Source organism: Channa argus, chromosome 3 (genome assembly GCF_033026475.1).
Source record: "Channa argus isolate prfri chromosome 3, Channa argus male v1.0, whole genome shotgun sequence".
NCBI classification, from domain to species: Eukaryota; Metazoa; Chordata; class Actinopteri; order Anabantiformes; family Channidae; genus Channa; species Channa argus.
Window position 1 is genome coordinate 1,212,552 of NC_090199.1, and position 26,550 is coordinate 1,239,101.

The 26,550-nt window shown below is 43.2% G+C and overlaps 1 protein-coding gene across 1 annotated transcript; it reads right to left on the bottom strand.

The window, feature by feature from the left end:
• Positions 1 to 1,651: 1,651 nt before the first annotated feature.
• LOC137124042 (nidogen-1-like) lies at positions 1,652 to 26,210 on the bottom strand. The gene is made up of 20 exons (XM_067498647.1): positions 25,240 to 26,210; positions 16,771 to 17,073; positions 16,291 to 16,520; positions 15,125 to 15,819; positions 14,882 to 15,022; positions 14,458 to 14,709; positions 14,018 to 14,218; positions 13,698 to 13,931; positions 12,546 to 12,683; positions 12,254 to 12,382; positions 11,694 to 11,837; positions 10,026 to 10,154; positions 7,049 to 7,291; positions 6,634 to 6,806; positions 5,875 to 6,001; positions 5,292 to 5,463; positions 4,492 to 4,649; positions 4,258 to 4,381; positions 3,364 to 3,476; positions 1,652 to 2,360 (listed from the first exon to the last, which is right to left on the bottom strand). Exons 1-20 carry the CDS (start codon positions 25,444 to 25,446, stop codon positions 2,242 to 2,244), a joined length of 4,032 nt encoding a protein of 1,343 aa, XP_067354748.1. The 5' UTR covers positions 25,447 to 26,210; the 3' UTR covers positions 1,652 to 2,241.
• Positions 26,211 to 26,550: the final 340 nt, after the last annotated feature.

Consider the following 26,550-nt stretch of genomic DNA (forward strand, 5'->3'; position numbering starts at 1 on the left):
AAATTAGGCAAAGAAACAGGACTCAGATCTGTGACCTATGGCACCGTGTAGAAATACTGCATTAAAGTGTTACGTCAAAGTAGGTGAGTGTAATCTGGAAAATGTACTACAAGGTTTAAAGTTTAAAAAATGACCATTGTAGGTTTTTCACTCTGTTTGTGTACAGATTTAGGAAATGAGGAGCTGCTTGTTCTGCCAGTTTCCTCCCACAGAGCTGCAGTCAGGTTAGTTTTCTGTAATTCACTTTACTGTATTACAGTATGTGTTTCTAAGAAATAGCCAGAATAACATAAAACTTTTATTTATTTATTTATTTAGCTAGCTAGCAATTTCATGTTTTTACATAACCTTTGAATGTAAAATGTATTTGAGGAACAACCTTTTTAATCCAAACTCAGCAGGTACAGTGAAGGTTTCCTGTGTTAACTCTGAGGATGCAACAAGTCTGGAGCTACTGTTTTCTGGCTGCTACAGGAGGTTAGTGTCTTATACTGACACTGCTTTAATCTGGAGGACAAACGATTCTTGGAACAGTATTTATTATGACTACAGACGGGAAGATTTCCTGAATAACAGCAGGATCCAAGGCTGGTCGATTGCACAGCGGTCTGGACACCAAGCATTTTATTAGGGTCACCTGAATGGAGCTGCAGCATTTAAGTATGAGCTGTCGTCTATAAATTCAACTTTCAAAGTGGAATTGCACTGAATTACATTAGTGTTCAGGATAATAGGAAGACGTGTGATTACAACACCACTTTTTACCTGGTAATAATGAGAAACATGAGCTTCATGAAGAGATGTTCTGCTGGACATTCTACAGACTGATGCTCATCACCCCGGTGCTGTAAGGTCCGTTTCAGACATTCCTGTAAAATACTGGCTAATGACAATTCAGTGTTTTTTGTTTAAAATGTAGCTGTGAAACACGACTCTAGTTAAGTTTTGTAGCAGCAGGTTAGAACAGACTGTAACAGCAGCCACAGACTTTATTACCGTTAAATGATGTCATCAGTCCAGTCAGTCATAAATGAATTGGCAGCAACACACTTTTGTTCTTGAGTATTAAAGACGGTTTTTGTTAAAACTTTTATTTTGGATGAAAACAGAAACTTACATCAGTGACAAGAACAAGTCATCACTGCACAAGTTTGGAATGTAAAATGTTTACATGAGGTGCACAACACACCTTTACAGTAAATCTCCATCAGGATCATCAGCACCGTAAAAAAACACTGAGAATATCATCTGCATAACAGGTAGTTATTTACAAGTTCATATAAAAATACAGAGTTTTAGCACAAATAATAGAATAAATCATAAGTCATAGATTGTTTTTTTAGCCCTCAGAGTTTAACACCACCCCAGAATCTGTCACTGGGTCCTGGTGGAGCTTTAAGTGGTCCATCTGTAAAATGCTGAGCGTGCAGTTTGTCTGTTTTGGGGGGACAAAATAAAAACCACTAACCAAAACAATTATTTTACTAGGTAGAACTGGAATCATTCTGAATCAGAGAATTCATTTTGTAATTACGTGTGTTTTTCATAAAATAAATTAAATTTCTCTCTATTTGCTGGAGGGAAGCGGCAGCGTTGTGGTTTCCTGTGACCAACAAGCCAGTTGAAAAAAAAATAATGCCGTTTTGCACCAAACTGACATCTGAGCCACAGGTGGCAGCAGAGCACTGAGACAGAAATGGGCTCAACTCCGCACTTGTAAGTTAGTCATTTTAAAATTTGCCTTAGAAATTCAGAGGCAGATGTGATCGGTCAGATTATGGGATGGTCAATGTTTCTAATGGATTACTAACTGTTTGCTGCTCTGTGTCCTGTAAAATTCCTTTTAAACAGCTTGTTGGATGAACTTCGACGGCTCAAACTGTCAAAGCTCTGATCATTTAGAACTGTTTTTAAAGGTTTGGGCCAAATACAGTGGAAAACTTTTGGCTCTGTTCGTTACGGGGTTCTTTTCTCGCACTTCTCTTCCAGATCAGACATTTGACTTAATTCAGTACCTAGGGTTCAAATCATTTTTCATCACCAGCTGTCTTTTTAAAAAAAATCCCTGTATTTGTGTCACATTTAGTCACTTTTCCCCCCATTTTTGGAAAACATGCTGCACAAACCAATCAAACTCAAATAAATACAGTGAGGTCTGAACAGCTTTCAAGGACTCAAACACATGAACTGACTGCGGAAATGTTCAAGTAAGAAAAGTGGTGTTTTTCTCGCTCTGCAGACTCACAGGTTCCTCTCCACACACTGACCATCGGCAGCGTCCGGACAGCGACAGGTGAAGCCTCCGAGCCGCGGCAGACACAGGTGAGAACAGCCACCGTTGTTGGAGCAGAAGTTGTAGGCTGACGGGGAAAAGAAGGAAACATTAATTAGTCAGCACTGGTGCGTGAAACCCGAGTCAGTGTTACAGAGAAACCAGCAAGTGGACACAGACAGTCAAGTGGTTTCTCATCACTGACCCTTGTGCTGAGTTCTGGGCTCAGATCCAGCTGTGAGAATCCATATCCACAGCTGGCTTCCATGAGTTTGCTTCACCCTGGAGTTCCCACGCTTATATGCGTCCATGCTACAGTACACAAGTCTGGAAACAATTACTGCACATCTGGACCACTGCACTGAACTGCTCTGGTATCAGGTTTGATCGAGTTGTAAGTCAGCAGAGTCCCGCTTTCCACAGTGAGGACCACAATTAAATCCAACACTAACCGGTTGGTAATGAGGAACTTTAAGGCAGATCATCACTAACAAAAAGTCGACAGTTTATTCCAAAGATGGTTTGTATTTGGGGATGTGATGATCAATGGTGTCGATTCCAGTAACGTTCACGTACATTTAATTGAATATGCATCTGACATGTTCAAAGAACTGTTGTATCTCATTTAATCAGAGAAACTCATTTTCAGGAGCTACTTGATAATAATTGTGAACAATCCTGAAAAATACAGTGTTTCAGATTCATATTGACTGTAGGTTAAATCAAATATCACAGCAGATTTGGTTTAAGCAGGGTTAGTAAAGGGTATCAAGACTTCCCAGGGACCCAAACATCGTTCACAGTAGACATGTGAACAACGTTGATTTAATGCCTTGTCTGAAAAATCCTTGTGAGCTGGGATTTGAAAATTATCCCCAGGGGTCATCATAGAAGAGCATAAGCAACAGTTTACAGCATCTGTGTGGATCAGCCTCCACAGGGGTTTGACGGTCAGAGACGGTTTCCCGCTTGGCTCCAGAGTTCATGCTAAGCTACGCTGAAGTTCACCATCCATTGCTCAAAGATCCCAAAACTGAACCCACTGAAACAAAGCAAACTTCTTTCTTTTAAAATTGTGAACTGACATGTACCTTGTGGACACTGAGTCGGTGTCGCAGTGATGCCGTACACGCGAGAGCGTTTCTGCGGCTGAAACTCTTCTGTCTCTTTCTCCGAGCGACGGTCCACAGCGACCACAGCCTCCCTGTAAAATAATCCAAAAATAAAATCAGGCAACGTTACCAGAAACCATATAGGAACATTTGATCAGAAGGCTTTTAGTCAAATACCAGAGCTCACACTCTTCACTGGTTTGTGTCATGGATGTAAAGTTGCCCACTTTTGACAAATGTCTTTTTTTTTTTCTGGTATGTTGATCAGTTAATTTGCAAATTTTTTTTTTTTCTCAGCTAAATCTCGGCAGCATGTGCTATAATCCCTCCATATCTTAGTGATGCATGTTACTGTAGTCAAAGATATTTAATGACTAGGAAATGTTTTTTTTCCACCCGACTCCTACTTTTCAATAATCCTTCCACAAAGTTGACTGAAGGATTGTGGTAGAAATGCGCCTGTATCCACACGAGGACAAAAGAACACTTCAGACACATTACTGCACCCAGGTGATCTGCAGTAAACTGTGTGACTGGCTGCATCAATGGTGAGGGACATTAAAACAGGGCGAATATTTATTCAATTTTCACTTTTATATTTTCAATGAAGATTAGTTTATAGTGTTTTGTTTTTTTTGGTAAAAGTTTGAAAAAAAAAAAAAAAGCTACATTAAATCAACCATTATTAAACGTGGAAACTTTTACTTGCTGTATCACCGAAAAATCACATTCATAAAAAGAATGTGAACCTATAATCCAGTACATCTTATGTTGTCATACATTAGTAGCTTCTGTCCTGCACCTTTAAAAAGAGAAGCGTCTGCTAAATAACCACAAGCGTGTTTTAGTGTGTGTGTGTGTGTCAGTCTGCACCTTCTCCAGTCGGTGTAATAGAGGTTCTTTCCAAACGAGACCAGGGAGAAAGGATACTGGACACCGTCAGCGATCTGCCTCCTCAGCTGACGGTGAGGGTCCATACACTCCAGCTTACGAGTCCCTGCAAACCAACACGGACCAGTAAATCATTATCAGTGTTGTTCACCCGCCCGGGAAAAGGCCTGGACTCATACGAGGTCCGAGGCGACAGGATCAGAGCGACAGTCTCACCTGCGTCAGCCCAGCACAGCTGCTGGTTAACATGGTCAAAGGTCAGACCGTTAGGAAGCGCCAAGTCGTCTTTCACCAGGACGGTACGGTCGGTCCCGTCCATGTTGGCCATCTCAATTTTAGGCCCGTCTCTGTTCCAGTCTGCCCAGTACAGCCGCCTGAAACCAACAAGACCAAAACTGCTGGTATTTGTGTCACTGCCACCACGTGTTGCATCACTAATACAACTAATACAATTTTTATGGTTATTACATTTGTGGTTGGACGGTTTCTGAAAAGTGCCACATAATCAGGTGGTTATTACAGTCAGAACTGATAAATATTCACTGAGAGCTACTTCTTAAAAAAATGGAGATTTGTCTTAAAATCAATAATAAACTCAAGAGCTGCCACCTTTAGTATTACTGTAGTACTTGTGTCCTATTCTAGTACTGCCACACTTTATTTTGACTGATAATTGTTTCATCATTTATTCTTATATCAAACTCTTGACTATCATCATTATTCATTTAGTCTTTAGTCACTTACATTTTCTTTGTTTTAGATGAACTATTTCTCTTTGGGATTAATACAATTCTGAATCTCTGTTTATTTGTATTACTAGAACCTGCATGTGCATATTTTTTATTATTTGTGATTTCTAGAAATTAAAAACTTGATGTATTCTTATCCTTCATTATTGATCCTTGTTCAGTCTATGAAAACACAAAAACATTGTATTTTTGAACCATAATCGACATTCGGCAAACTGATGACTTTAATGTTGGCCCAGCATTAAATCTCATCTTTGCATCACTCACCCGTATGCTGGGCTGGTGACGATGGGCCGAGGGTTCACCAGGTCAGTGTCGAACAGGACTCGACGCTGGCTGCCGTCCAGTTTGGAAACCTCAATTGTGTCCCGCATGGAGTCAGTCCAGAAGAGGAGACGAGCCACGTGGTCGATGGCGATGCCTTCAGGGCTCTGCAGCTCTGAGGACAAGTTACAGACAGTAAAAAGTGTGAAAAGCCTCGTAGTCGAAGGGTTGTCACATGTAAAGACACATCAAAACAAACTTTGAAGGATTAATTTCTTTAAATTAATCATATCAACGTGAACCAGTCAGTCTGGCTGGTGTCAGATTTCATCAACAGTGGAGGTCTATGGCACAGATGAACGAGGTTAAACAGGCTGCAGGACGACAACTAACCAAACCCGAGTGGAGAGGAACCTTTGTTGTGTAGTGATTGTTGACAATATGATTAGATAAGAAAGCGAGTGATGCATTAGTTGGGACTATAGAAGATGGTATCATCTGCATAAAAGTGCACAAGTGAGTATTTTTAATCGAGTGAGTTACTGTCAGTGACCTTGTTTGTGATGCAGTGGTGTAGCTGCTCTACCTTTTGTGATGACTGGGATAATGTCTCCTCCGTTCAGACTGGCCTTGCTGATCACTGGCCCTGTTATGTCGGTCCAGTAAACCATCTTTTCCACACAGTCGTAGGCCAAACCGATCACCACACGATCCTGACAGAAATCACAATAATCACAGAGGGTTTTATTCATCTTGAGACTTTTCCCAACTCTCAAAGAGAGTGTATCCAGGAGACACACTGTGGGTACATTACATCATATGGCCTAACTTGGTGATAAGCTTGGCCCAGCTCCACTAAGAGAAGAAAAAGTACAACATATTAAAAAAAGTAGGGTTGGGATTTAAAAGGAGAATTTATGATAATCAGGATTTGTTAGAAACATGTTCTTTTTGTTTGATTTGCTTTAATTAATATTCATGTGATAAATTTGGTCCAAACTCAAATACTTCAGTTTACTACTGATCACTGGCTTTCAGCTTGTCCCTTCAGGGGGTCACCACACCTTGATTTGCAATGTTTTTTTTTTTTTATGCTGGAAGCCCTTCGTGCCACAACCCTTCCATTTTATCCAGGCTTGGGACCGGCACCCAGGTGGCCCTTGGTGGCTGGGCGGGGTTACACCTGGTGGGGTGGGACTCCTGCAGCCACCTGCCTCCCAACTCAATCTAAAACTGAGCCACCAGGCCCCCTATACTTCAGTTTACTACTTCTGGATGGAAATAAACTTTGATCTGATGATCCAGACTTTTCATTCAGCACCATCTAATGCCGACTTGGTCTTACAGGGACGTGCAGCAGAGGTTTGGCAGCCTCCTTCTTCATGTTGTATCCGTCCAAAGGAATGTGTTCGATCTTCCCGCTTTGAGCAAACAGCAGGTATGTTCCTGGAGATACAGGGTCAACATCAGGCCTCGGCGTGGGACCCACCGGAGCTGGAGTCACTGCCTGGTTGATACCTGTACAGGAGAGTTGGACTGGTGATGGTTGTATGTGGATTCTAGTTTAATGTCAACATTTGAAACTTTTTAAAGTTTTTAAAATCGTTCCCAGATGTGCAACCAGATGTTTGAAAATAAGTTTTATCTGAATAGTTTACATGACACAAGTGATTATTATCTGTAACACAAGCTCCTCCTGACAGGGTTAACGGGATGATTGGAGTTAGTTTCATGCTGTTCTGTAGGAGCAGGTGACTCACACAGGGGAGTGTTTCCGGGTCCAGTGCGGGTGTTGGGGATCTCCTGGCCAATGGCGTCCACACACCAGCACTGTCCGATGCTGGCGTGACACTGCGTGGGCTCGTAGGCTCCTCGTTCATCACATTGAGGGACGTAGTGACCGACGGCCGGCCGAGGACGGAAGGAGGAAAAGGAGCCAGAGCTGGATGTGGCGGTGGCCTGGGCTCCGTCTCTGTGCCGCTCACACTGGGTCTTCTCACGCTCTGAGAATAAAAAGTTCTTAATTTAGAGTCTGAAATTCAGCACAAAGGTAAATGAAGAATCCGCAGTGTAGACAGAAGTATTCAAACCTCCATCTCCACCTTAGATTACGGAAAGCAAAACAGTCCATCACAAAACTATTGTAGTTGAAAGTGGTGCAAATGTTCAGAGAGATTTACTACTAGTCAAACTACTAATGTACATGGATTTAACGCTCAAATTAGCTCTTTGCTTCAGTGAAAAACCATTCAACACAACCGGTGGCAGCAGTTGTTGAAAAAAATGATTTGCCTGTGATACAAATGGATTCATGGATGAACTGATTAGAATGTGTCTCTGGACAAACATGCTTGTAAACTTCAACCTGACTGGTTGGCGGAGGCATAAAACTGCAAGGTGGTAATTTTAGTCTTTTCTGTCATGACTGTTTGTATTGCAATAAACATTAAGTATGAATCACTATTTTGGTTTTTTTCCCCTTTGCAGCGTAAAAACTGAGCTGGAACCTTCAGCAAACAGTTAAATGACTGATTAACTAAGGGAATGATTTAAAACAAAAAGACCAAATGTCTTTGGGTTCCAGGCTTTGAAATGAGAGGATTTGATGAATGTCATTGTTTTAGTTACCTCAGTCTTTCGAAACGTGTATGTCAGCATTTCATGGGTTAGTTAGAGACCGTGATTATTTGCAGCCCTGTACTGTTAGAATTTTCAGAAATCATTGACAAAAAATATTTAGGGGAGTTATAAGTGTCCATCACTCCGTCTTTTGCCTTTCTTGGTCATAAAGACATTTAGTACGTGGCAGCTGCAGATAAAGATGTGAGATGTGGAGGAAACCACAGACTAAAGAGGAGCCGTGAACTCTCCAGCTCTGGAGTCCCGTCCAGGGGCCACAGCAACATCTGGGAGAGCTTCAGCTCCCTCCACACTCTTCAGCCTCAAGGCTACTTATCTGTGAGACGAACCACAGACCAGACACAACAGCCCCGCGTGAGAGACGGCAGCAGATCCTCACAGTGCAAAACAAAAACCACAGAAATCACAAAGACCCCAAAGAGAGGGGCAACAATTCAAGACCGCTGAGACAAAAGAAATCAGAGCTGCTGGGGACTGTCAGGACAGACAGGTCATATTTTCATCACTCAAACTGTAATTAACTCACATCTCTGAGTCTGAAGCTTTGGGTCAAAGCCACAACAACAACAAACCCAGTTAGATCACTCAGGAAGAGACAAAGACTTGATATGGTCTTTGCATAGAATTGTTTTTGTTGTTTTTGGCAGAACGCAGTATGCTGAGACAAAGCTGATGGATGTTACCAGCACAGATTTGGGAAGCTAGAATTAAAAAAGAATGAAATGTGACAAAAACCTACAAAATAATGGAATTAATTTAGTATTAACTATATTATTATTAAATTAAAATGTACTTTTTATTTTAAAAAACATAAAAATGTCTCCAAATTTATTTGGAGACAAAAAATGTGGACAGTAAATGTGGACAGTAAATGTAGAGCAGTACTTGGTAAATACAGAGTCATTTCAGTCAAACCATATGTTTCTATTGTAGGTGATAACGCAGTTACCACACACACGGAGGTTAGTGGTTTACACCAGGCAAAAAACACTATTCTTTTCACTTCCACACACCATCTTCTAAACCTCTGTTCTCTCTTATTGGATTAAAGTTTCCTGCATCACAAGACTCAAGAAGACTCAACTACAGAAATAAAAACAACTACCAAAATCCCGAACATGTGGAATATCTGTCAGTAAATTAGCAGCCGCTATGATGCGATGTGATGAACAGAAAATCCTTTAGCATTAAGTTTGTAATAGTGTGTATTATTCTGTTTACAGTTCAGATGAAGCTGCTTATTAACTGGGTTTAAACCTGTGGAGAAAGTTTAACGGATTTATTTCTATGCTGCCTTCAGGATCCATTTCTGAAAACACAACTTCTCATTTCACCGTTATGCAGATGATGCTCAACTATACCTTCAAATAAAAAGGTCTTGTGGTGCTGCTAAGGCTTTTCTATCAATTATCTTCCATTTATTTTCTGATCCTAAATATATTTTACTAGTTTCGTTTTGTTTTTATTCATTGGTTTGTATATTATTGCTGCTTTTAGTTTTATTTTCTCCATCCTGTCTTTATGTATTTTAAATCACTTTAACTTGTTTGTTCTCAGCGAATAAATTTGACTTAATCTGTTCCGGAGTCATAACAGGTCTGGACCACCAACACACTTCACTTGAGTTGGGGCCACTCTTTACTGTATATGTAATGTTTTTGTCATTTTTTGCTCCTTTTAAATCTCACAGTGATAAAAAGATGGTTTATAACCCTGAGCAGGGCTGAGGACGCCTCCAGGAATGAACTTCAGCTGTGTGCCATCAAGTGTTTGTTGAGTCTAACATGAAATCTGTTTAGACTCCCATCACTTCTCCAACATCCTTCACCGCTCTGCTGTCACTTCGCTCTGTAAACGTCTTCCAACACAAGCCTCAGCTAAATGTCTCTACAAACACTGATGTTTACACTGCAGAGTTCACACAGCTTCGCTTTGTCTCTGAAATGTCAGAGCAACCAGGTTCAGTCTCTACGAGCGGCCACCTACATCTAAAACTTACAGTAAAAGACCACGTTGCAGCTTGTACGCGTTTCTAACCCACTGAGAACATAATTTTTCATCACTCCCTCTTGTTTTAAGGGGGGGTTTATTACCCACCTGTTGCCGTGGGGCTGCACTGGAAGCCGTCACCATGGAAACCGGGGCGGCACTGGCAGGCATAGGATCCTTGCGTGTTGTAGCAGGAGGCGTCATGGTGGCACGGATCCTGCTGACACTCATCCACATCTAAACAGGTGGAAAGAAATAACGATTAGGACAAAAGTTAAAAGTAGTGATGCAGAGAACAAGTAGAGTCTTTAGTTTGCAGCACGGTAACTATTTGAATGTGCAGGACCACAAGCAACACAGAAAATAGTCAGACTGTCCCTTTAAACACACGTCATGTCTCCTAGTTTTACTCAAAATGACAACTCCGTAAACACCAACTACATCTTTCCAGCCTCTTTATCAAGATGATGTCCAGTGGCTTTTTATCGTCACTTCAACTGTACACAGTGTGCACGATGCACAGGGAGTGAAACTAAACAAAAGACATTAAGTGCACAAGTACATAGTGCAAAAAGGCATCTGTCTGCTGGTTTGTGCTGAGCAGAAAACACAGTGAAACGACGACTGAACCAAACAGGAAGTGAGACTCATAAACACAACTAGCAGCTAAAAGAGGCTAAAATGCTTCTGCAACCTGCAAAGGTGGAGATGGGTTTGTTTGTGCCGCCACTAAAACAGCAACAACGGTGACAAACTGTAAAAGTCGTTTTAGTTTTGTGTGTCAGGTAGTTAAGTGACTCTGCTGTGGAACAAAAACCCTCCTAGTGTCCTCTCACCTGGCTGCAGGGATCACATCCAGCAGCTGGAGCTTTTCTTAACTTTTCCCGTCGCACAGCAGCACTGTGACAATGAATGGGCATCAGGAGCTGGTCCAGACTCTGTGAGAGTTTTCACAAAACCTGTTCTGTTCTTACATAAATATCACCACATCTCTCTCAAAGAAAAGACTTAAACCTCTGCTTCATAAAGCCTCTGTGATTTCCTGGTTTCGGGTAAAAGAGGTCTCAGCTGCATTTTGATGAGGAGAAATTCTTACAGATCTCAAACACAGGCAGGAATCAATTTAAAGCTCTACATAGACATTATTGGACATCATCTCAGCTTTGTAGGACGGGGTTATGAATAATAACAAATACTAGAGGAGCCACCAGGAAGTGGGAACATTTCAAACCCTACAATATCTGGGACATTATCTGTTTCTCATACCGTCTTCACCTCATTTGTTCTCTGTCCTTAGAGACAGAACTAAAGACTCGCAATTGTCAAACAATTAGTTCATTATTGTGATGGCAGGAACTGTATGTTTTGCCTACTGTCCAGAAGAGAGATGTACATATATCTATCTATCTATCTATCTCTATATCTATCTCTCTATATATATCTCTATATATCTATCTATCTATCTATCTATCTATCTATCTATCTATCTATCTATCTATCTATCTATCTATCTATCTATCTATCTATCTATCTATCTATCTATCTATCTATATATATATATATATATATATATATATATATATATATATGAGAGAAGCTGCACAGCTGCAGAGTTTTGCATTTGCTGTTCAGGTTGGAGCGTTTCCTGTTCCCGAGGCCCCAGAGCCGACTTTCACTGAAAACTCTGGAGTCTTCTTCTTTATTCTTTTCCATTACAGCAACACACAAAACCAACCCCGCTAACCTTCAGCCAGACTGTGATCACACTGAACTCACCCTGACACACCCGGCCGTCGCCCACGAACCCCGGCAGGCAGGAGCAGACGTAGGCCGAGCCACCGCTGTAGCTGCACACGGCTCTGCCAGGAGCGTCGCAGTCGTGACTTCCTCTGTGACAGTGGTCCACCGGGCGGTACTCCTCTGCAGGAGCAGACAGACAACATGTGAGGACGGACAAAGACAGGGGTCACACAGGCCTCGTTCAGACATGAGGACAGTCACCCGGCTGCACTGCTGCAGTCCTGCTTGGGCCACCAGTCCTGGAATCTCCCATCACTTTGAGCAGCGTGTGGAGGGGGAGGAGACGCCATCATTCCTGAGCTGCGTACATTAAATTCTTTTGGACCCACATGTGTGTTCAACAAGCCAAAGTCTGCAACCCTGGAACAGGTCCCACTTACAGTCTCATAAAAGCTGTTTTGTTTATTTCCCTTGGCGACTTTAGGAACATCTGCATGTCTAACAATGGAATCTTCAAACACTGCCACACAGGAACTACACACTGCCCACACACACACACACACACACACACACACACACACACAGCATTAACGCACCAATGCAGGTCTTTCCATCGCTGGCGAACACAAAGCCAGCAGCGCACTCGCAGCGGAAGGTTCCAGGCAGATTACTGCAGACGGCGTTGGCTCCACACAGCAGAGGAGTCTCGCTGCACTCATCCACATCTGCCATAAACACACCGACATTGAGACATTCACAAGTACTGACGCCCGTTAAAAAGCCCAGTCAATCCTGCTGTTGATTCACAAAGGAAGAAGCTCCTGTTTCCACTTTCCTCAGCTGATCTCAGTGAGTGTGATGTGAGAGTTTGGTGCAGGATGCTGTTACCGAGGCAGTAGCGTCCGTCTCCGGCGAAGCCAGCAGCACATTCACAGGTGAACTGGAGGCCGTCTCCTGCTCTGCACACGGCGTTAAGGTCACAGCCGTGACGGCCGGTGAAACACGGGTTCTGCTCTGGAAGGCTGCCTGTTAGAAAAACACAATAGACTCTTACATTTATTGAGTCTGAACCAGGACAGAGACATTTTCTTTGATGCATGTTTAGATTTGTCCCCTGTATTTCTGAAATTTCATGAAACAGATGAGAAATGATCTGAGATAAGAGGATAATGAAAAGCTCTGGTTTATCTCCTCTATGATCCCAGAACATGTTTCAGTGAAACCTCTGGACTGAAACGAGCCCTTCATCCGTCTGCTCGTTCCCATCATGTGGCCGATTGTTGCAGCCCCGTTCCTGAGCTTTGCTCCTCACAGGAAACACAAGCCAGATGTTTTACTTTCTGCCAACAAACCCCAGCAGAGTCGTATTTGCTTGCAGAACTCCGAACCCCCGAGTGTCCTGACAACAGCCCCAGCCCGCACTGTTAACTTTAACCCTTCATTTGAGGGTTGGTATCTCGTTGCTCTCGGACGCTGACCCCCTGCCTCTGCTCTCACAGCCTGTCTAGCAGCAGCTGAGGAAATACAGCCGGCCTCAGGACACTGTTTGTCCTCCTCTGATGTTTCACTGCAAACGCAGCTGAGGCTCTAAAGCTGCTGGAGCTGAGTTCCACTGCATTCCTCTGTCCCCGACAGCTGAGTGAGAGACAAACCAGCAGCTGGAGCCCGTCCTCATTAACAACCTGCCCTGTGTTGATGTCTGACCCTAGAACTCACTCTTGCAGCACTAAACATGGACCACACACATAAGTATCACTGTTTCTTCTGCGTTTTAATATTTTAAGAGCACTTGAGAGATTTTATGGCTCCTTTAACCCAGTGTTGTTCTATGCTCAGGTGAGTCCATTCTGGCAGAAAACATGGGCAAAATTACATCTTCATATATTTTTAATGTTCTGGACAATTTGTTGTTTAAACAGAATCTTTTCCATCTACGTGAAGTCAGTAAGACACTTCGCCAGATGTGACCTACATCCTGTGCTGTCTCTAACACTATGACTGACCATTCTCAGCTCTACAGTACATGGTGGCAGAACTCACTTTGCATGGAGCCAATCTTGTTGCTCATGGCGTAGCGGATCAGGTGGTTGTCAGCGTCGAACATTACAAAGATCTGGTCTACGCTGAGTTGCTGGGTGGACGGCGCCTCGCTGGCGGCCTCGTCATGTGGGCAGCTTTCATAAATGATGGTCTGACGCCACTGGTAACTCCTGGTCTGGACTGTGCCATCAGTGGAGATGACGGTGTAATCGCGGTTGGAGGAGGATGTGATCACTGAAAGGAAGAGAATCAGAAAAAGAAGAGTTAGTTCAGCTGATTCTCACTGCTTCCCTTTATTGGTTTTAGGTGAGCGTCCTCACAGTTTCTGTCGTAATGGTAGATCTCCTTGTAAGGGTTGATTTGGACGGAGGAACCCAGTGGGATAGCGGGCAGATGTCCCTCCAGCTCAGTGCTCACCACCAAATGGTCGTGTTCATCGATTCCTTTAAATTGCTGCTTGATGCTCAGACGCTCGTTTCCGGGCTGGAATATCACATCAGCCTGCCGAGTAAACACGCCACCTGCAGGAAAACAGAAGAAAACAAGCGAGTGTCTGACTGTAGTCCAGCAGAGTTTAAAAGGACACAAACACAGCAAATAATGGTCCCATCTAGACTTTAGGCAGGGACTTTGGACATCTGGTACACCAGCAGACATCATCTACGTACACAAAACATAACGTTTTGTGTGCATTTGCAGTCTGTATTTTAAACTGAGAAGGAGGGGACACCACCAAACAATGAACAACGTGTCTACTAACCAATAAGACTAAAGCCGTTCTGGTAGCCAGGCTGCTCCAGGGCAAAGGCCCAACCAATGACTCCTCCCAGGGAGGAGAGTGGCTGCAGGGAGGGGCCCACACTGTGTGGGATGCTGCTGATAGCCACGTAGGCACGTCCATCGTTGGCCACCACGTATGAGTGCAAGTCGTTGTTGCTGAGCTCCACAGGTGAAGGGGAGTTCCCAACAAACACTCGACCATTCACCTTCCCGTTCATCCTTTGGGGTTTACCTGAAAAAAAACAACAACAAAATAAATACAAATCAAAGATTTGATTAACAGAGCAGGTAGGTTGGGGAATTAGGGTCTGGAAACACAAGCAATTTGGTGGCAACATCTTGGGCAACAGGATTTTGCCACAGTTTTTTTTTTTAGCTTTATATACCAAACAAATTCAACTGACCTTCTGCAACACAGTCCTTGCCATTACCATAGAAACCAGGTCTACAGTGGCAGCAGTACCCGTTGCTGTAATCCCGACAGTCAGCGAAAGCCGAACATTTGTGCCTGTTGTGGGCGCACGTCTCCAAATTGTAAGAAAATACTATAAAAAAAGAACCAAAGAACAAATCCATCAGCTCAGCTTCAGTGAGAATTATTCTTTGTTCTAAATCCTCCATCACATGTTAAACTAATGTTCCATTACCATCCAGATTTACGTCTTCATCGATCACAACGATCTGCGGGTGTTGGGGCGGAGAATGGGGCGGCGCTGAATGGATGGCTTCACGGTTGATGTAACTTGGTTGTACCGCTTCAGGCCCAGGTTGCCTCGGCTCATCTGGAGAAGTACTAGGTTCAGTGGCTTCAGGGATGGTATGTGTTGGCAGCTCAGAGATGGGGCTGGTCGGCTCAACTGGAGAGTATCGATGTTCAGTGGCTTCAGGGATGATGTATGTAGATTGTGAAGGCTCAGTGATGGTCACAGTCTGGTCAGGGTATGTTGGTTCGACCTCCCTGGGACTCAAGTATGTTTGTGTGAAAAGCTCATATTCAGGCTCTAACTGGCCTTTCATTTCTTCATCCGGCTCTTCATTCTCTGGTTCAGTGTACACAGATGTGACGACAGCTTCTGGGTAACTAGGTTGGTGCTCAATGGCGTCATCAGTCGAATACTCATCATTTTCTTCTTCTGATGTTTGCGTCGTTATTGCTGACTGGGTTGACATTTCTACCTCCTGTTGGTCATGAGTCTGGCTCGGGAACATGTTCACGTGAGGTTCAGTGGCAAGTTCCGTGACATTCTCCTCTTCAAGAGGTACAGAGACCAACCCCGGTATGATGCTGAGTGAAGGACTGATCTCATACACCCAAACTCCTTTTTGTCCCGAGTTTGTCTTTCTGGTTGGACACAGGCAAGAAGAAAAAGCAGTGACGTTTTAAAACCACTGAAACAGTTACAGAACAAGTTGTGATGAAAGGTTTTTGGTTACACGGGCTTTGTGGAGCTGTACCAAAGCAGTTCCTGGTCTCTGGGTCAAATTCTTTCAGGAGAACACTGAGATCTTGGATCTTTTTAGAGGTTTAAAGACAATTTCATCAAAAGTTAGAAAATGACCACATTTGGAAGTTTTTTCAGTTATTAAAACATAACTTCAACTTAAATATATTAGCATACAATCTCCACCTGTTTTACTCATGAATCAGCAAACACAACAATTATTTTAAGTATTCTGTGACCTACAACCCAGTCAATGCAGTGTGGAACCACATACATATCAAATCGCGGTAAATGTAAATGGTATTGAAATAACTTCTGAGTAGTTGCAGAATTTTTTATTTTTGCACAAAGTAGAGAGATTGGATTCATACTCTGTAAGTTCCCTGATGGAGGACTCATCATCACTGGTGGTACGGAAATACTTCCCCTGTTTGGTGCCCCAGAGCCATCCTGACACGATTCCTTCATTGAAGCCAGCCTCCAGAAGTTTACTATCACCCCCTACAGATGTGGACAAGAACTGCAGGCCACCTCTGGGGTACAAGAGGATGGCATAGGAGGACGACTCAGTGGAGGCGACAACCAGCTGGAAGGTGTTTCTCTGCAAGTACACAGGAGTTGCTGTTGAGCAGCGTTTCTTGGTTTTAGATCTTGTTACCACAGTTCTACAGTTGCTTTGACCTGACTGGATGTTATGCTGATGATACTCTAGAGTTCAAGCATCACTCACAGCCTGTCTGGCAGCAGCTGGCAGCAGCATCACAAGGATTCCAAAGAGAAAATGTAGACAAGAAATGTATACAACAAGCCATCTTCTGCCAGCTTCTCAGAAAAACAACACCGTTTCTCACCTCAGTGTCCAGTCCATCCCCTCGTCCAGTTGTCCCATGGGATGCCATATTTTCCCAGGTGACGACGATGGCGCTGATAGGCTCCACTCCCTCCTCCCTGGGGAAAGCCTGTGTGATGTGCTGACCTGCCCGATTTAGTACAGGCAAGCCACTGTCCTCTCTGTAGTAGACTTTCCCCAGTCCCTCACGGCCATGCAGGTCTCCCAGCAGGGCTGCAATCATCTGGAAACTGGCAGGCATCTTCCCCAGGTAGTCTCTCTCACCCGGAGGCTTAACAGTAGCCACAAATCCATTAGTGTTAATCTGGAACAGGAGGTAGAGAGATTTGGGTTTTTTCTTAAGATCTGTGGACGAGTGTTTCAGAACTACAATAACAGCCCTGTGGATTGTGTCCCCATTTAAAACCACCATCTACTTTTTTAATTAATATCTAATACATTTGAAGTAAGCTGGGAGAGTTATGTCTATCAAACTTCAAGCCTTTGAGCGTGTCACACTTGAGATTATGAGTCAGTCTCTTGTGATTATGGGAAGCGATAATTACACCTTAGTTTTGCACAATTTTGAGAAACATCTCAAAGTTATAATTCTTCACTGGTTTGCTTTGTTCCGAGGAACCAAACCCCAAGTCACATCATATCCAAGTTGTGCTCCGTTGAGTCAGGTTGGATCTGTTTTGACTCCCACAGATCTCACGTCTGTGAGACAATATAGCCAATAACTGAGTGGATCTGAACGGACCCGAACTCTTAATGGAAGAACCTGATTCCCAGATGGACTAAACTCTAACATACGTTCTCCAATCACTTGATTAAGGAATGTTTTGAGCACATTACTAAGTGCATCTTGTTAATTTATCAAAGTAACTCTGTCTCTGTCTCTCTCCCTTGTTGTTAGGCTCCTCTCAGATCAGGTCTCTGTTTTTTATTATTTTTAAACATTTGGTTTAAGTCCATTGTGGGTTGGACCTCAGAAGACCCCTACTTTCTCATTATTATCAGGGGTCATAGTTATGACTTGGCAGAATCTAAAAATCACTGCTTATGTTAATGACTTTGTGTCCAAGTAAGAGAAATTAATTTACAGAAATAAGCCTTTTTTTTAAATGTCTCAGTATCAGAAATGATGTCATCAATATCTCCTCACAAACATCTCAGTGTTGACTTCAAGCTACTGAGCCCATCAGACTCTCAGAATTATTAAGTTTATCATATGTACAAGAATATTTGATCACATTATCCAGTTTCCACTTTCAGTTTGAGTTTCCACTAATGCAGTCGCACGTATTCCATGTTTGGTTATAAATAAGTGTCTAATGAGTCAGAAAGGCGTTTCCCCAGTTTCCACCTGCTGAGGTTTAGTGAGGACCATGAAGTAAACAAGAAGAGGCATAAATAAGGTTCATTGATTGAAAAAAATGGTGAGGATTCAGTGACAGCGACTGGTGCTCGGCTGGTTTTACAGACTGAAAAGCAGAGAACAGAAGGATCTGCAGTTAAACCCCCCCAGGAATTCAACAGCAGAACTTCACATTCACTCTGAAGAATAGGATCCTGTTAAGCTCCTGAGGCCAAACCGCCTCATACTGAATGGGAGCAAACACCACAGTCACTGTTTACGCCTGTAACACCGTTGTATGAAGTCACGACCAACAAGAGGAGGCAAAGAAATGGTCTCGGCTGGTGATCAGATTCAGGGATTTTTATTAGATGAGGCCAGTGTGACCAACGATGACCCTTCAAACCCACTGCTACAATCTCAAATCTGAGGCCAGAATCAACAATTTCCTGAGCATTTTATTGACATTTATTTAAATGTCAATGAATCGTTTATGTGCCTCCGATACGTCAGTCAGACAGAAAAATTGTTCGCTGTAATATTACAGAAAAATATCAGCAAATCCTCCCTGAAGCAATAAATCCTTTATAAAAATGACTGATTAAATTCATTTTCTGTGGACTGACTACTGTCCAGCTGATGGTCAGGGTGCATCAGGACAACAGGAGGACACAGACACTTCTGTCCTGTTACCTAATGAATACAAACCAGCTGATAAGACTCATTAATATGAATGAGACGCAGACACAGAGGCTGAGACCCACAAACCTCTGCTGTCTCTGAAGAGAGAGGACAGAGACAAACACACAAAACACAGAAAAAACTGTGGGAGACACATCATGCAGGCTCAACGTTCAGTTTCTAACGGAGCTACGTAAACGATCAGGATTCTCCCTCTGGGAACCAAAAATATCCACAACAAATGTCACAGATGCACTAAAGTTTTGAATCTGTCACCTACTGGTCACGTGCACCAGCTTAAACCAGCAAGTGGCAGCAAGCAAACCAGGATGAAAGTTAAAGGTCTGTTCTACCTTCTTGGTGCTGACTAGAGCCACTGGAAATCCAGAGCTCCTGAAATCTTAAGTCCTGATCCTGGTTTTCGTGGCATCGTAATCCACGTGTCCTAAAGCTTTAACCCTTTTATTAAGAAAACGTTGGCAGCTGAAGTGTCCTGAAACACTGCATGATGCCTCTGCTGTGGGTGGAGCTCGGATGTCCAGAAATCCAGTGAGGGCTTCAGCAGCTCCAGACCTAAACTGTATATGTTACAGCCCGACTCCTCCATCTTACCTCAGTGTGTAAACACTGCCATCAACCAGCACGAGACACTTAACAGCTGCTAACATCTGCTTCTTTACTGTCTGTTATCTGTACGAGGAGAAGCAGAGTGAGTGTCAGGTCTCCTGTCAGTGTTTCCTTTAAAGGATCAGTCGACCCAAACCATTGAGAGAGGACAGGTCACTATTAAAACACCTGTCCTTTTGGGGACATGATCCACAGTCCTTCGTCTGTGCAAGAATAAAAGGCTTCAACTTTCTCAGCGAGTCACAATAATCTGGTAACTTCCAGTTGCAGAACACAGAAGAAATTTATACTAAAGACTTTGGACCATATTCACTTGATCTACAAAACCAAAGGCTGCCAATGGAACTGTGGGTTTGACAGGAGAGAGACAGTAAGATCGTGAGATTTGGAATTTCCCACACAGCCAATGGACATGGACAGAACTGTGGATCTGAGCAGCGAAGAAGCAGGTTCAACATAAACCTGAACCTGCAGCAGAGAGATCAAAGGTCTGAAAACAGAAAGATCTGAGGGTTTGAGACGATGCTGGAGAAATAAGAGCCAGGGAGACAAACAGACGTCTCGCTCGGGTGCTTCTGTAAAAGACCAGTTAGAGGGTCTCACACACACACACACACACACACACACACACACACACACACACACTTTTCTCCCCCATGCTGTTGTCATTCATGCATTTATCAGGAGGACGTGTGTGTGTGTGTGTGTGTGTGTGGGTGGGGTCCTCCCAGCCGGCATCTGACTTTAGAGACGGCTGCAGAGATAAAGACACTGCGTCCTCACAGAGCAGACAGCAGAGCTTTTGTCTGAGCGAAAAGGCTGACGACAAACTCACAGGATGTTCACACACAGATAAAAGTGTTGGTACCTTCCCCCAAAAAACTAAACACAACTTTTTCTGAAAGAAGTAACAATATTTCACACTTCTCCAGCTTTTCACAACACTCCAGACTTTTCCTCCCAACAACTCTTGATGCTTTTCGGGATTTAAATGGGAAAGGTGGTTTGTGAGTAGGGGATTAGGGAAACCAGACAGAGTCAAGATGCAGCAAAGCAGCTTCAGAACACAGAGCATCTTCTGTGTTCATGAAGTTTTATGTATCTGTTTCACCATTTGAACTTGTCTTCTTCAGTCTGAGCTCAGTTTTCTGTTGCAGCCACATCCAGGGACGTTTGCTTGTTAATGCTCATTTTTGTTTTGCAGATTTTCTCTAAATTTGCTTAAAATTTGGGAAAGAAAAGTCAAGTCAATCTAACCACTGATCATTTGGAAATTCAGAAATGTAAAGTGCATGTTGTTTGTAGTTATCGGGTGAATAAATGTTCGTCGTTGGTGTTTCTGTCAGGTTTTCTAAGAGACTGCTCCCAATCGGACTCTGAAACCCTGAAAACCTACTGTTACAGCCATAAACTTTCAGCTTCTGTGTGTAATAAGTCCCGTTGAAGGACCTGCAGCCGTGCGTTCTCATCTTCTCCTTGGTGGAAACTTGCCAGGACGTCGCTGACATCACACATGTCCGACCCCTGAGATCATCGGGATCAGTGTGAGAACCGCGGAGGAAGGAAACACTGTGAGCGCTGCCATCTGGTTTTGGAGGACAGATGTCTTGCATCTATATGTTCCAGATGTGCCAACTCCACGAGGACTCCGTGCTTCCTGCTGAGGATCAGGCTTATGGCCGGAAAACCTCCTGGAGCTGAGCCAGATTTAGTTTTTCGGTTAAACGGTTATTGTTGACCAATGAATGGAGAGGAGGGGCACTGTAGGCCTGAAAATTACTGGGGAACAGGATGACAGTCATTTTGGGGGTGGGGGGTTGTTGGAGACACTTATAAGGGGGGGTGGGTCCTTTATGGACTCCAGACTCAGAGACCAATTAGAGCTTCACACTGTGGGAGAATCCAACAAACAGCTGCAAGTCTGAGCTTTTACTCTGAAAATCCCCATCAACACCAATTCTGTTGTTTAATTTGCTCAAACCCACAGAAGTTTCAGAAAGACCAGTCCAGGTCCTGCTTCACCAGACCCCACAGACTGAGCCTGGGTGGACAACGCAAACAAAATTAGTTAAATTAACAGAACCCAAGTGTAAACTGATGTAAAACACTGCTGACTTGTGGTTCACAGCCATGAACCATGATGCTCTGCAGCTCCTAAACTTAAAGAAGTGGTCTGATGTGGATCCATATTTCCTGGACTGGTAACTGTTTCCATGTGCAGAAACAAACCAACACTTCTCAGCTCAACCAAGACTGCGATTTGCTGGAAAAAACGACCATGTGCTGACAGTTAATGTAAAAAGGCCTCGTGATACTGAAAATACTTAAATATTTTTTCTTCCAAAATCTCTCATCTTGCAGAACAACTCCTTTATATTGCAGATACTTTATTTCGTGCACTGTGAGAAGCTTGTTTCAGCCTGTGTATTTTATAAATACCATGTGTGAAATGACAAAGAATGTTGAACAGGACCCGCGAGTCCTGTGCACTGAGAACCCGACCATCATTTCTTCATTAAAAAAAAAACATTTCAAATGATTTGTAAAGATTCTTTTTTACATTTTCCACAGTGTCACAACTTTTATGGAACGTTACTCTTTTCTTCCGTGAGAAATAACAAGTTTCTTCTCAAAGCATCACATACATTAAACTCAGATCGCAGCAACACCAGGATCAAAAGGTCCAAACAATCAGCAGCAGAAACTAAAGTCCTGGACAAACACATTAAACCAATCAACCCAAAGAGCAACAAACAGCAGCTTGTGTGGTAAAACCAACAGGACACACAACATCCATACATTTCCTGTGTGTGTGTGTGTGAACAGTGTTTACATTAATCATCCTCCAACAACAAACCAGATCGTGTTTCTGCTCATAATGAAAGAAGTTTTTAGCTGAAAAACAACGTGAAGCACGAAGGCGTCCAGAGCTGCGTCTCGTTCACTTCCTGCAGAGCAGCTGATCTGTGTGGTCTGTTGTTTTCACACGGGGACACAAAACAAATGGTGAAGTGAAGGAAACATGGAAGATCAAGTGTAGCAGGACACTGAGGAGCCTAAACAGCTTCTCTGAGCAAATCAGCCAAACGAGCAGAAAAGAATGAGGTCAGTTCCACGTTCGGAACCACAAGCTGTTCAGCTGGTTCCTCGTTCTGACCCACAAGCTGATCTTGAAGAAATGGAGGAAACTTTGGTGCTGTACTATATAAACTGTACAACAAACACTTTGAGTATTTCCACTTTCTGCCACCTCAACTTTGACTTAACTACATTCCACATGCAAATACTCTCTGCATGTATCAGATTACTTTAGTTTACTTTAAAACTAAATTGACTTTTATTGTGGGCTGTAGCTGACTTGGTAAAGGCAGTCATCCACGGACCACAGTGTCAGTGGTTCGATCCTCTGTCCCGGCTATATGGCAAAGTGCGTCTGGGCAAGACACTGAACCCCTAACAGCCCACTCCCCTCCCCAGCTCTGCAGTGCTGGTCCAAGCCCGGTAACAACTGGGGAGGGTTGCGTCAGGAAGAGCATCCTGTGGAAAAACTGTGCTAAGTCAACATGCGGACACTGATCCGCTGTGGACTCTGAACTCACGGCATAAACCAAAGGGACAAAACATTTTTTTTAATTTTATTGTGAAATTCAGCTTCATAAATGTTAACCGCAAAATTAAAGTGAAGAAAACAATTCATCAAATGAGTCAGTCTGCATAAAGAGTACTTTTACCTTTGGTACTTTAAGTACTTCCACACTGTGTTAATGATACTTTTACATACATATACGATGTGATACGATTGTTCCAGCATCACGGTCTGATACTTAAACACACCCTAAGGCTCCTCAGAACCATTTGGACCATTTGTTTGAGGTGGGAACAAACTGGGAACTCGGACTCACTAGTGAGCTAGCTGTTGTGATTCCACAGTTTGACAGCGACACAGTGATGCGTTTGGAGTCGTGTGTCCAGCTTTGCGTTTGCCCTCCATCACCTCCTGAGGGAAATATCTGCTCCTCAGCTGCTAAAAGCTGCACTATCGTCACGTCGTTTTTCTTTGTCGTTTCAGTAAATAAGTGACATTTGAAGGATGTTACGTGTGAACAGTTTAAGGCAACTGTGCATCGATTCAAAGTCCACACGGCTTCGACATGATCAGAGTAAAAACTGTGCTGTTGCGTTTCCATTTAAAACTGAGCACAATTAGCTTTTAGTCTGGAGCTGGGCTGCAGCTTTGATCCTGCACTGGAGGAATGTAACAACGAGGGGCGACAACATTGCCTCCAGCTGCTTCCATACGGCGGGAAATAAAAGCACATGCAGTTTTAGGACCTGGGGTGTTTAAAAACTAATACGTTGTCTTTTAATGTGACAGTGGATCCAGGAGGCGTTTGATTCCCCAAATTCACACATTTCTTTCCATGAAACTGATGAAAACACAGACTCAGAGGCAGATTATCCATCAAGGGCCCCAAGCTGCTGGGGGCCGCTATTATCCCCCCCCCCCCCACAGGCTTCCTGTCTCCTCACACCTCCAATTACAAACAGACAGCAACCAGTTCTCAACTCGGAAACGTTGCTGAGGAGGTTTTCAGTTCGATGTTTTAAGAACCGATCGTTTCCGTTTCACAAATAAGCTGCATCACAACACACTGATCCAAAGTGGTTGAATTTTTTGAAGCAAACTATTTCAGAAACATCAATCATAAACTAATAATAAAGGTCCTAAACTAAACTTTGACATGGACACTTTCCTCAGGTAAATATAAACAATGAGAACAAAGTTTGAAATATGTCCTAGAGCTGAATCATTGCCACCGACAGGAAAATACTAACTGAGCAAACAAAGTCTTTCACGTCTGATTTATGCTTCAAATCATTTTTTAAAACGAAAAGACAAAAATTCTTTAACAGCAGCTTCTGAAATGAGACAATCTGCTGCTTGTGTTTGTCTCTTTTCAGGCCTTTGTCCAAACAAGACGAACATCATTGTCAACTTTACAAAGTTGTGACTGGCATTTATTCAACATGACGAGATGAGATCAGGTTTACACTGAGTGCAAATGCTCCAATCTGGATTCAACTGTCACATGACCTGAGGGTGTGTGTGTCAGCAGATGAAAGGCTTATCTGTGTTGGCTTTAATTGACTCACATTCCAGCCTCTGCTCACACGCTCAGAGAATCCAATGAACTAACAGATCAACGCACATTTCACCACAATCACCAACCAATGCAGTCAAACATTCAGAGCCACGAGGAAGAAGAGGAAGACGAAGAAGCAGCGACAACAGACGTCGAGCAGTTCGATAATGTGCAAAGTGAAAATGTAACACAGAGACAAAACATTGGGACAGAAAGTGGAGTAATACACTTAAATTGATCCTTTGTCATTTTCATTAAAAAGTTCCTGAGGATTTTAAAGTTACACTTTAAAGGCTTCAAACTGGTTCCTGGTGTTAGTCACCGTGTAAACACACGAAAGTGGAGCTGACTGGGATTTTCTGCTGTTTCACGTTAGAAAAATAAAACTGAAATGTTGACATTAGTGGATTTGCTCTGTTAAACTCACAAATATTGTTTCCAACCTTCAGAAATTGTGAATACATTTTTATTTTATTTTAAAATTGCTCGTGCTCCATGTTCAAAAAGCCCCAGATTATTCACCATATTAGATGTTTTAACCTGTTCAACCTGAAGCTGATCAACTTTCTGTGTGAAGCCGAAACTTCTTGGGGGTTTTTGCTCATTTGTCCGTTTTGATGAATGAACTTGGACTTTAAATCCGCTCTTGTTTCTTTTCACACCACTTTTTTCTACTCACGTAAACTTTGTCGAAGCTTTGGCCGTAGAAAGTCCCGGACCCGTTGAGAGGCAGCTCGGCGCTTGAGTCCGAGCCGGGAAGCAGCTGCGCGTCTCCGGCTTCTTCTCCGAACTCAAACAGTTCTTCCAGGTCCAGAGTCCGGCTCACAACGATCAGGCTCAGCAGGCAGGACCAGACCCACAGCCAGCTCCGGGATCCGGGACTCATCTTTGCTTCCGAGGGTCCACAGACAGAGACGGTGCAGCGGTGATCCGCAGTGAGAAAAGCCGGAGAGGAGGCGAGGAGGGCGTGTAAAGGTAAGAGGAGAAGCGGACAGGACGGCGGAATGAAGCAGCAGGAGGGCGCGTGGGCTGGAGGAACAGCTAAACCACTTCCGGTCACTGTCTTCAAAGTAAAACCTTTTAGAACACAAACTTGTCGTGTCCCTAAACTGCAAGATTTTATTTAGTTCGTTTAATTATGTTGGTGAAATATGCTTCAGTCAATTAAAACGGTGTATAGAGAACTTTAAAATTCATTTTAAATGGAGTCTCAGCTTAGTAAAAACTACTCCAAACTAAAATTTCAAACAACTAAATGTTTTCAGTTTTTATTTCAAACGCCTTTGTTCGACGTCCCTCACGTTTCCTTTATTCAGGGTTTGACCTCACTGGAATTTCACACATGAACTCCAGACTGAAGAAACGTAGCTGTGGACTGCGGCAGATTTTCAGCCAGAAGCGTCCTCGTGGGGCAAAGTGCTGGACTTCAGTGCGTGGTCCGCATGTACAGGATAGAACCAGATCCGAATCTTTAAATCCTGATCCTTCAGGACAGAGCAAAGACTCAAGCTCGTACTTGAGGGGCTCAAAGGATAAAGACACTGACCCCGCAACAGCCCTCTCCCCTCCCCAGCTGTGTAGAAATAGAGGAGGGTCGCGTCACGAAGAGCATCCGGCGTAAAAACTGGGCCAAATCAACATGTGGACAATGATCCGCTGTGACGACACTGAACTCACGGGATGAACCGAAAGGACCAGAAAGAAAAAAAAAGTTGGGACCGTCTCACACAGACTTTCGCGTTCTCACACTGTACATCCGTCTGGATAAAGTCAGGATTCAACTGCATGAAGATGATTCCATATTTATTATTATCCACTTCTCTTTGAACATTTGAAAAATAGTCTTTTTAACACTGTATTTGATGTGAACGTTGAATGAAAGATGAAAAAAGTCACTGTACTGCACCACGTTACTCATTTAGCCTGATTAGCCAAGAAAGTTTTAAAACGACAATTTGTGGGATCGTTTCTTAATCCACAGCATCAATCA

Excerpts from the sequence above, each read along its gene's own strand:
- LOC137124042 (XM_067498647.1), bottom strand. The coding sequence starts at position 25,446 with ATGAGTCCCGGATCCCGGAGCTGGCTGTGGGTCTGGTCCTGCCTGCTG. Across the intron at positions 16,521-16,770 it reads GGGATGGACTGGACACTGAG|AGAAACACCTTCCAGCTGGT; the intron begins GTGAGAAACGGT and ends GTGTACTTGCAG. Across the intron at positions 15,820-16,290 it reads TCCATCAGGGAACTTACAGA|AAAGACAAACTCGGGACAAA; the intron begins GTATGAATCCAA and ends GTGTCCAACCAG.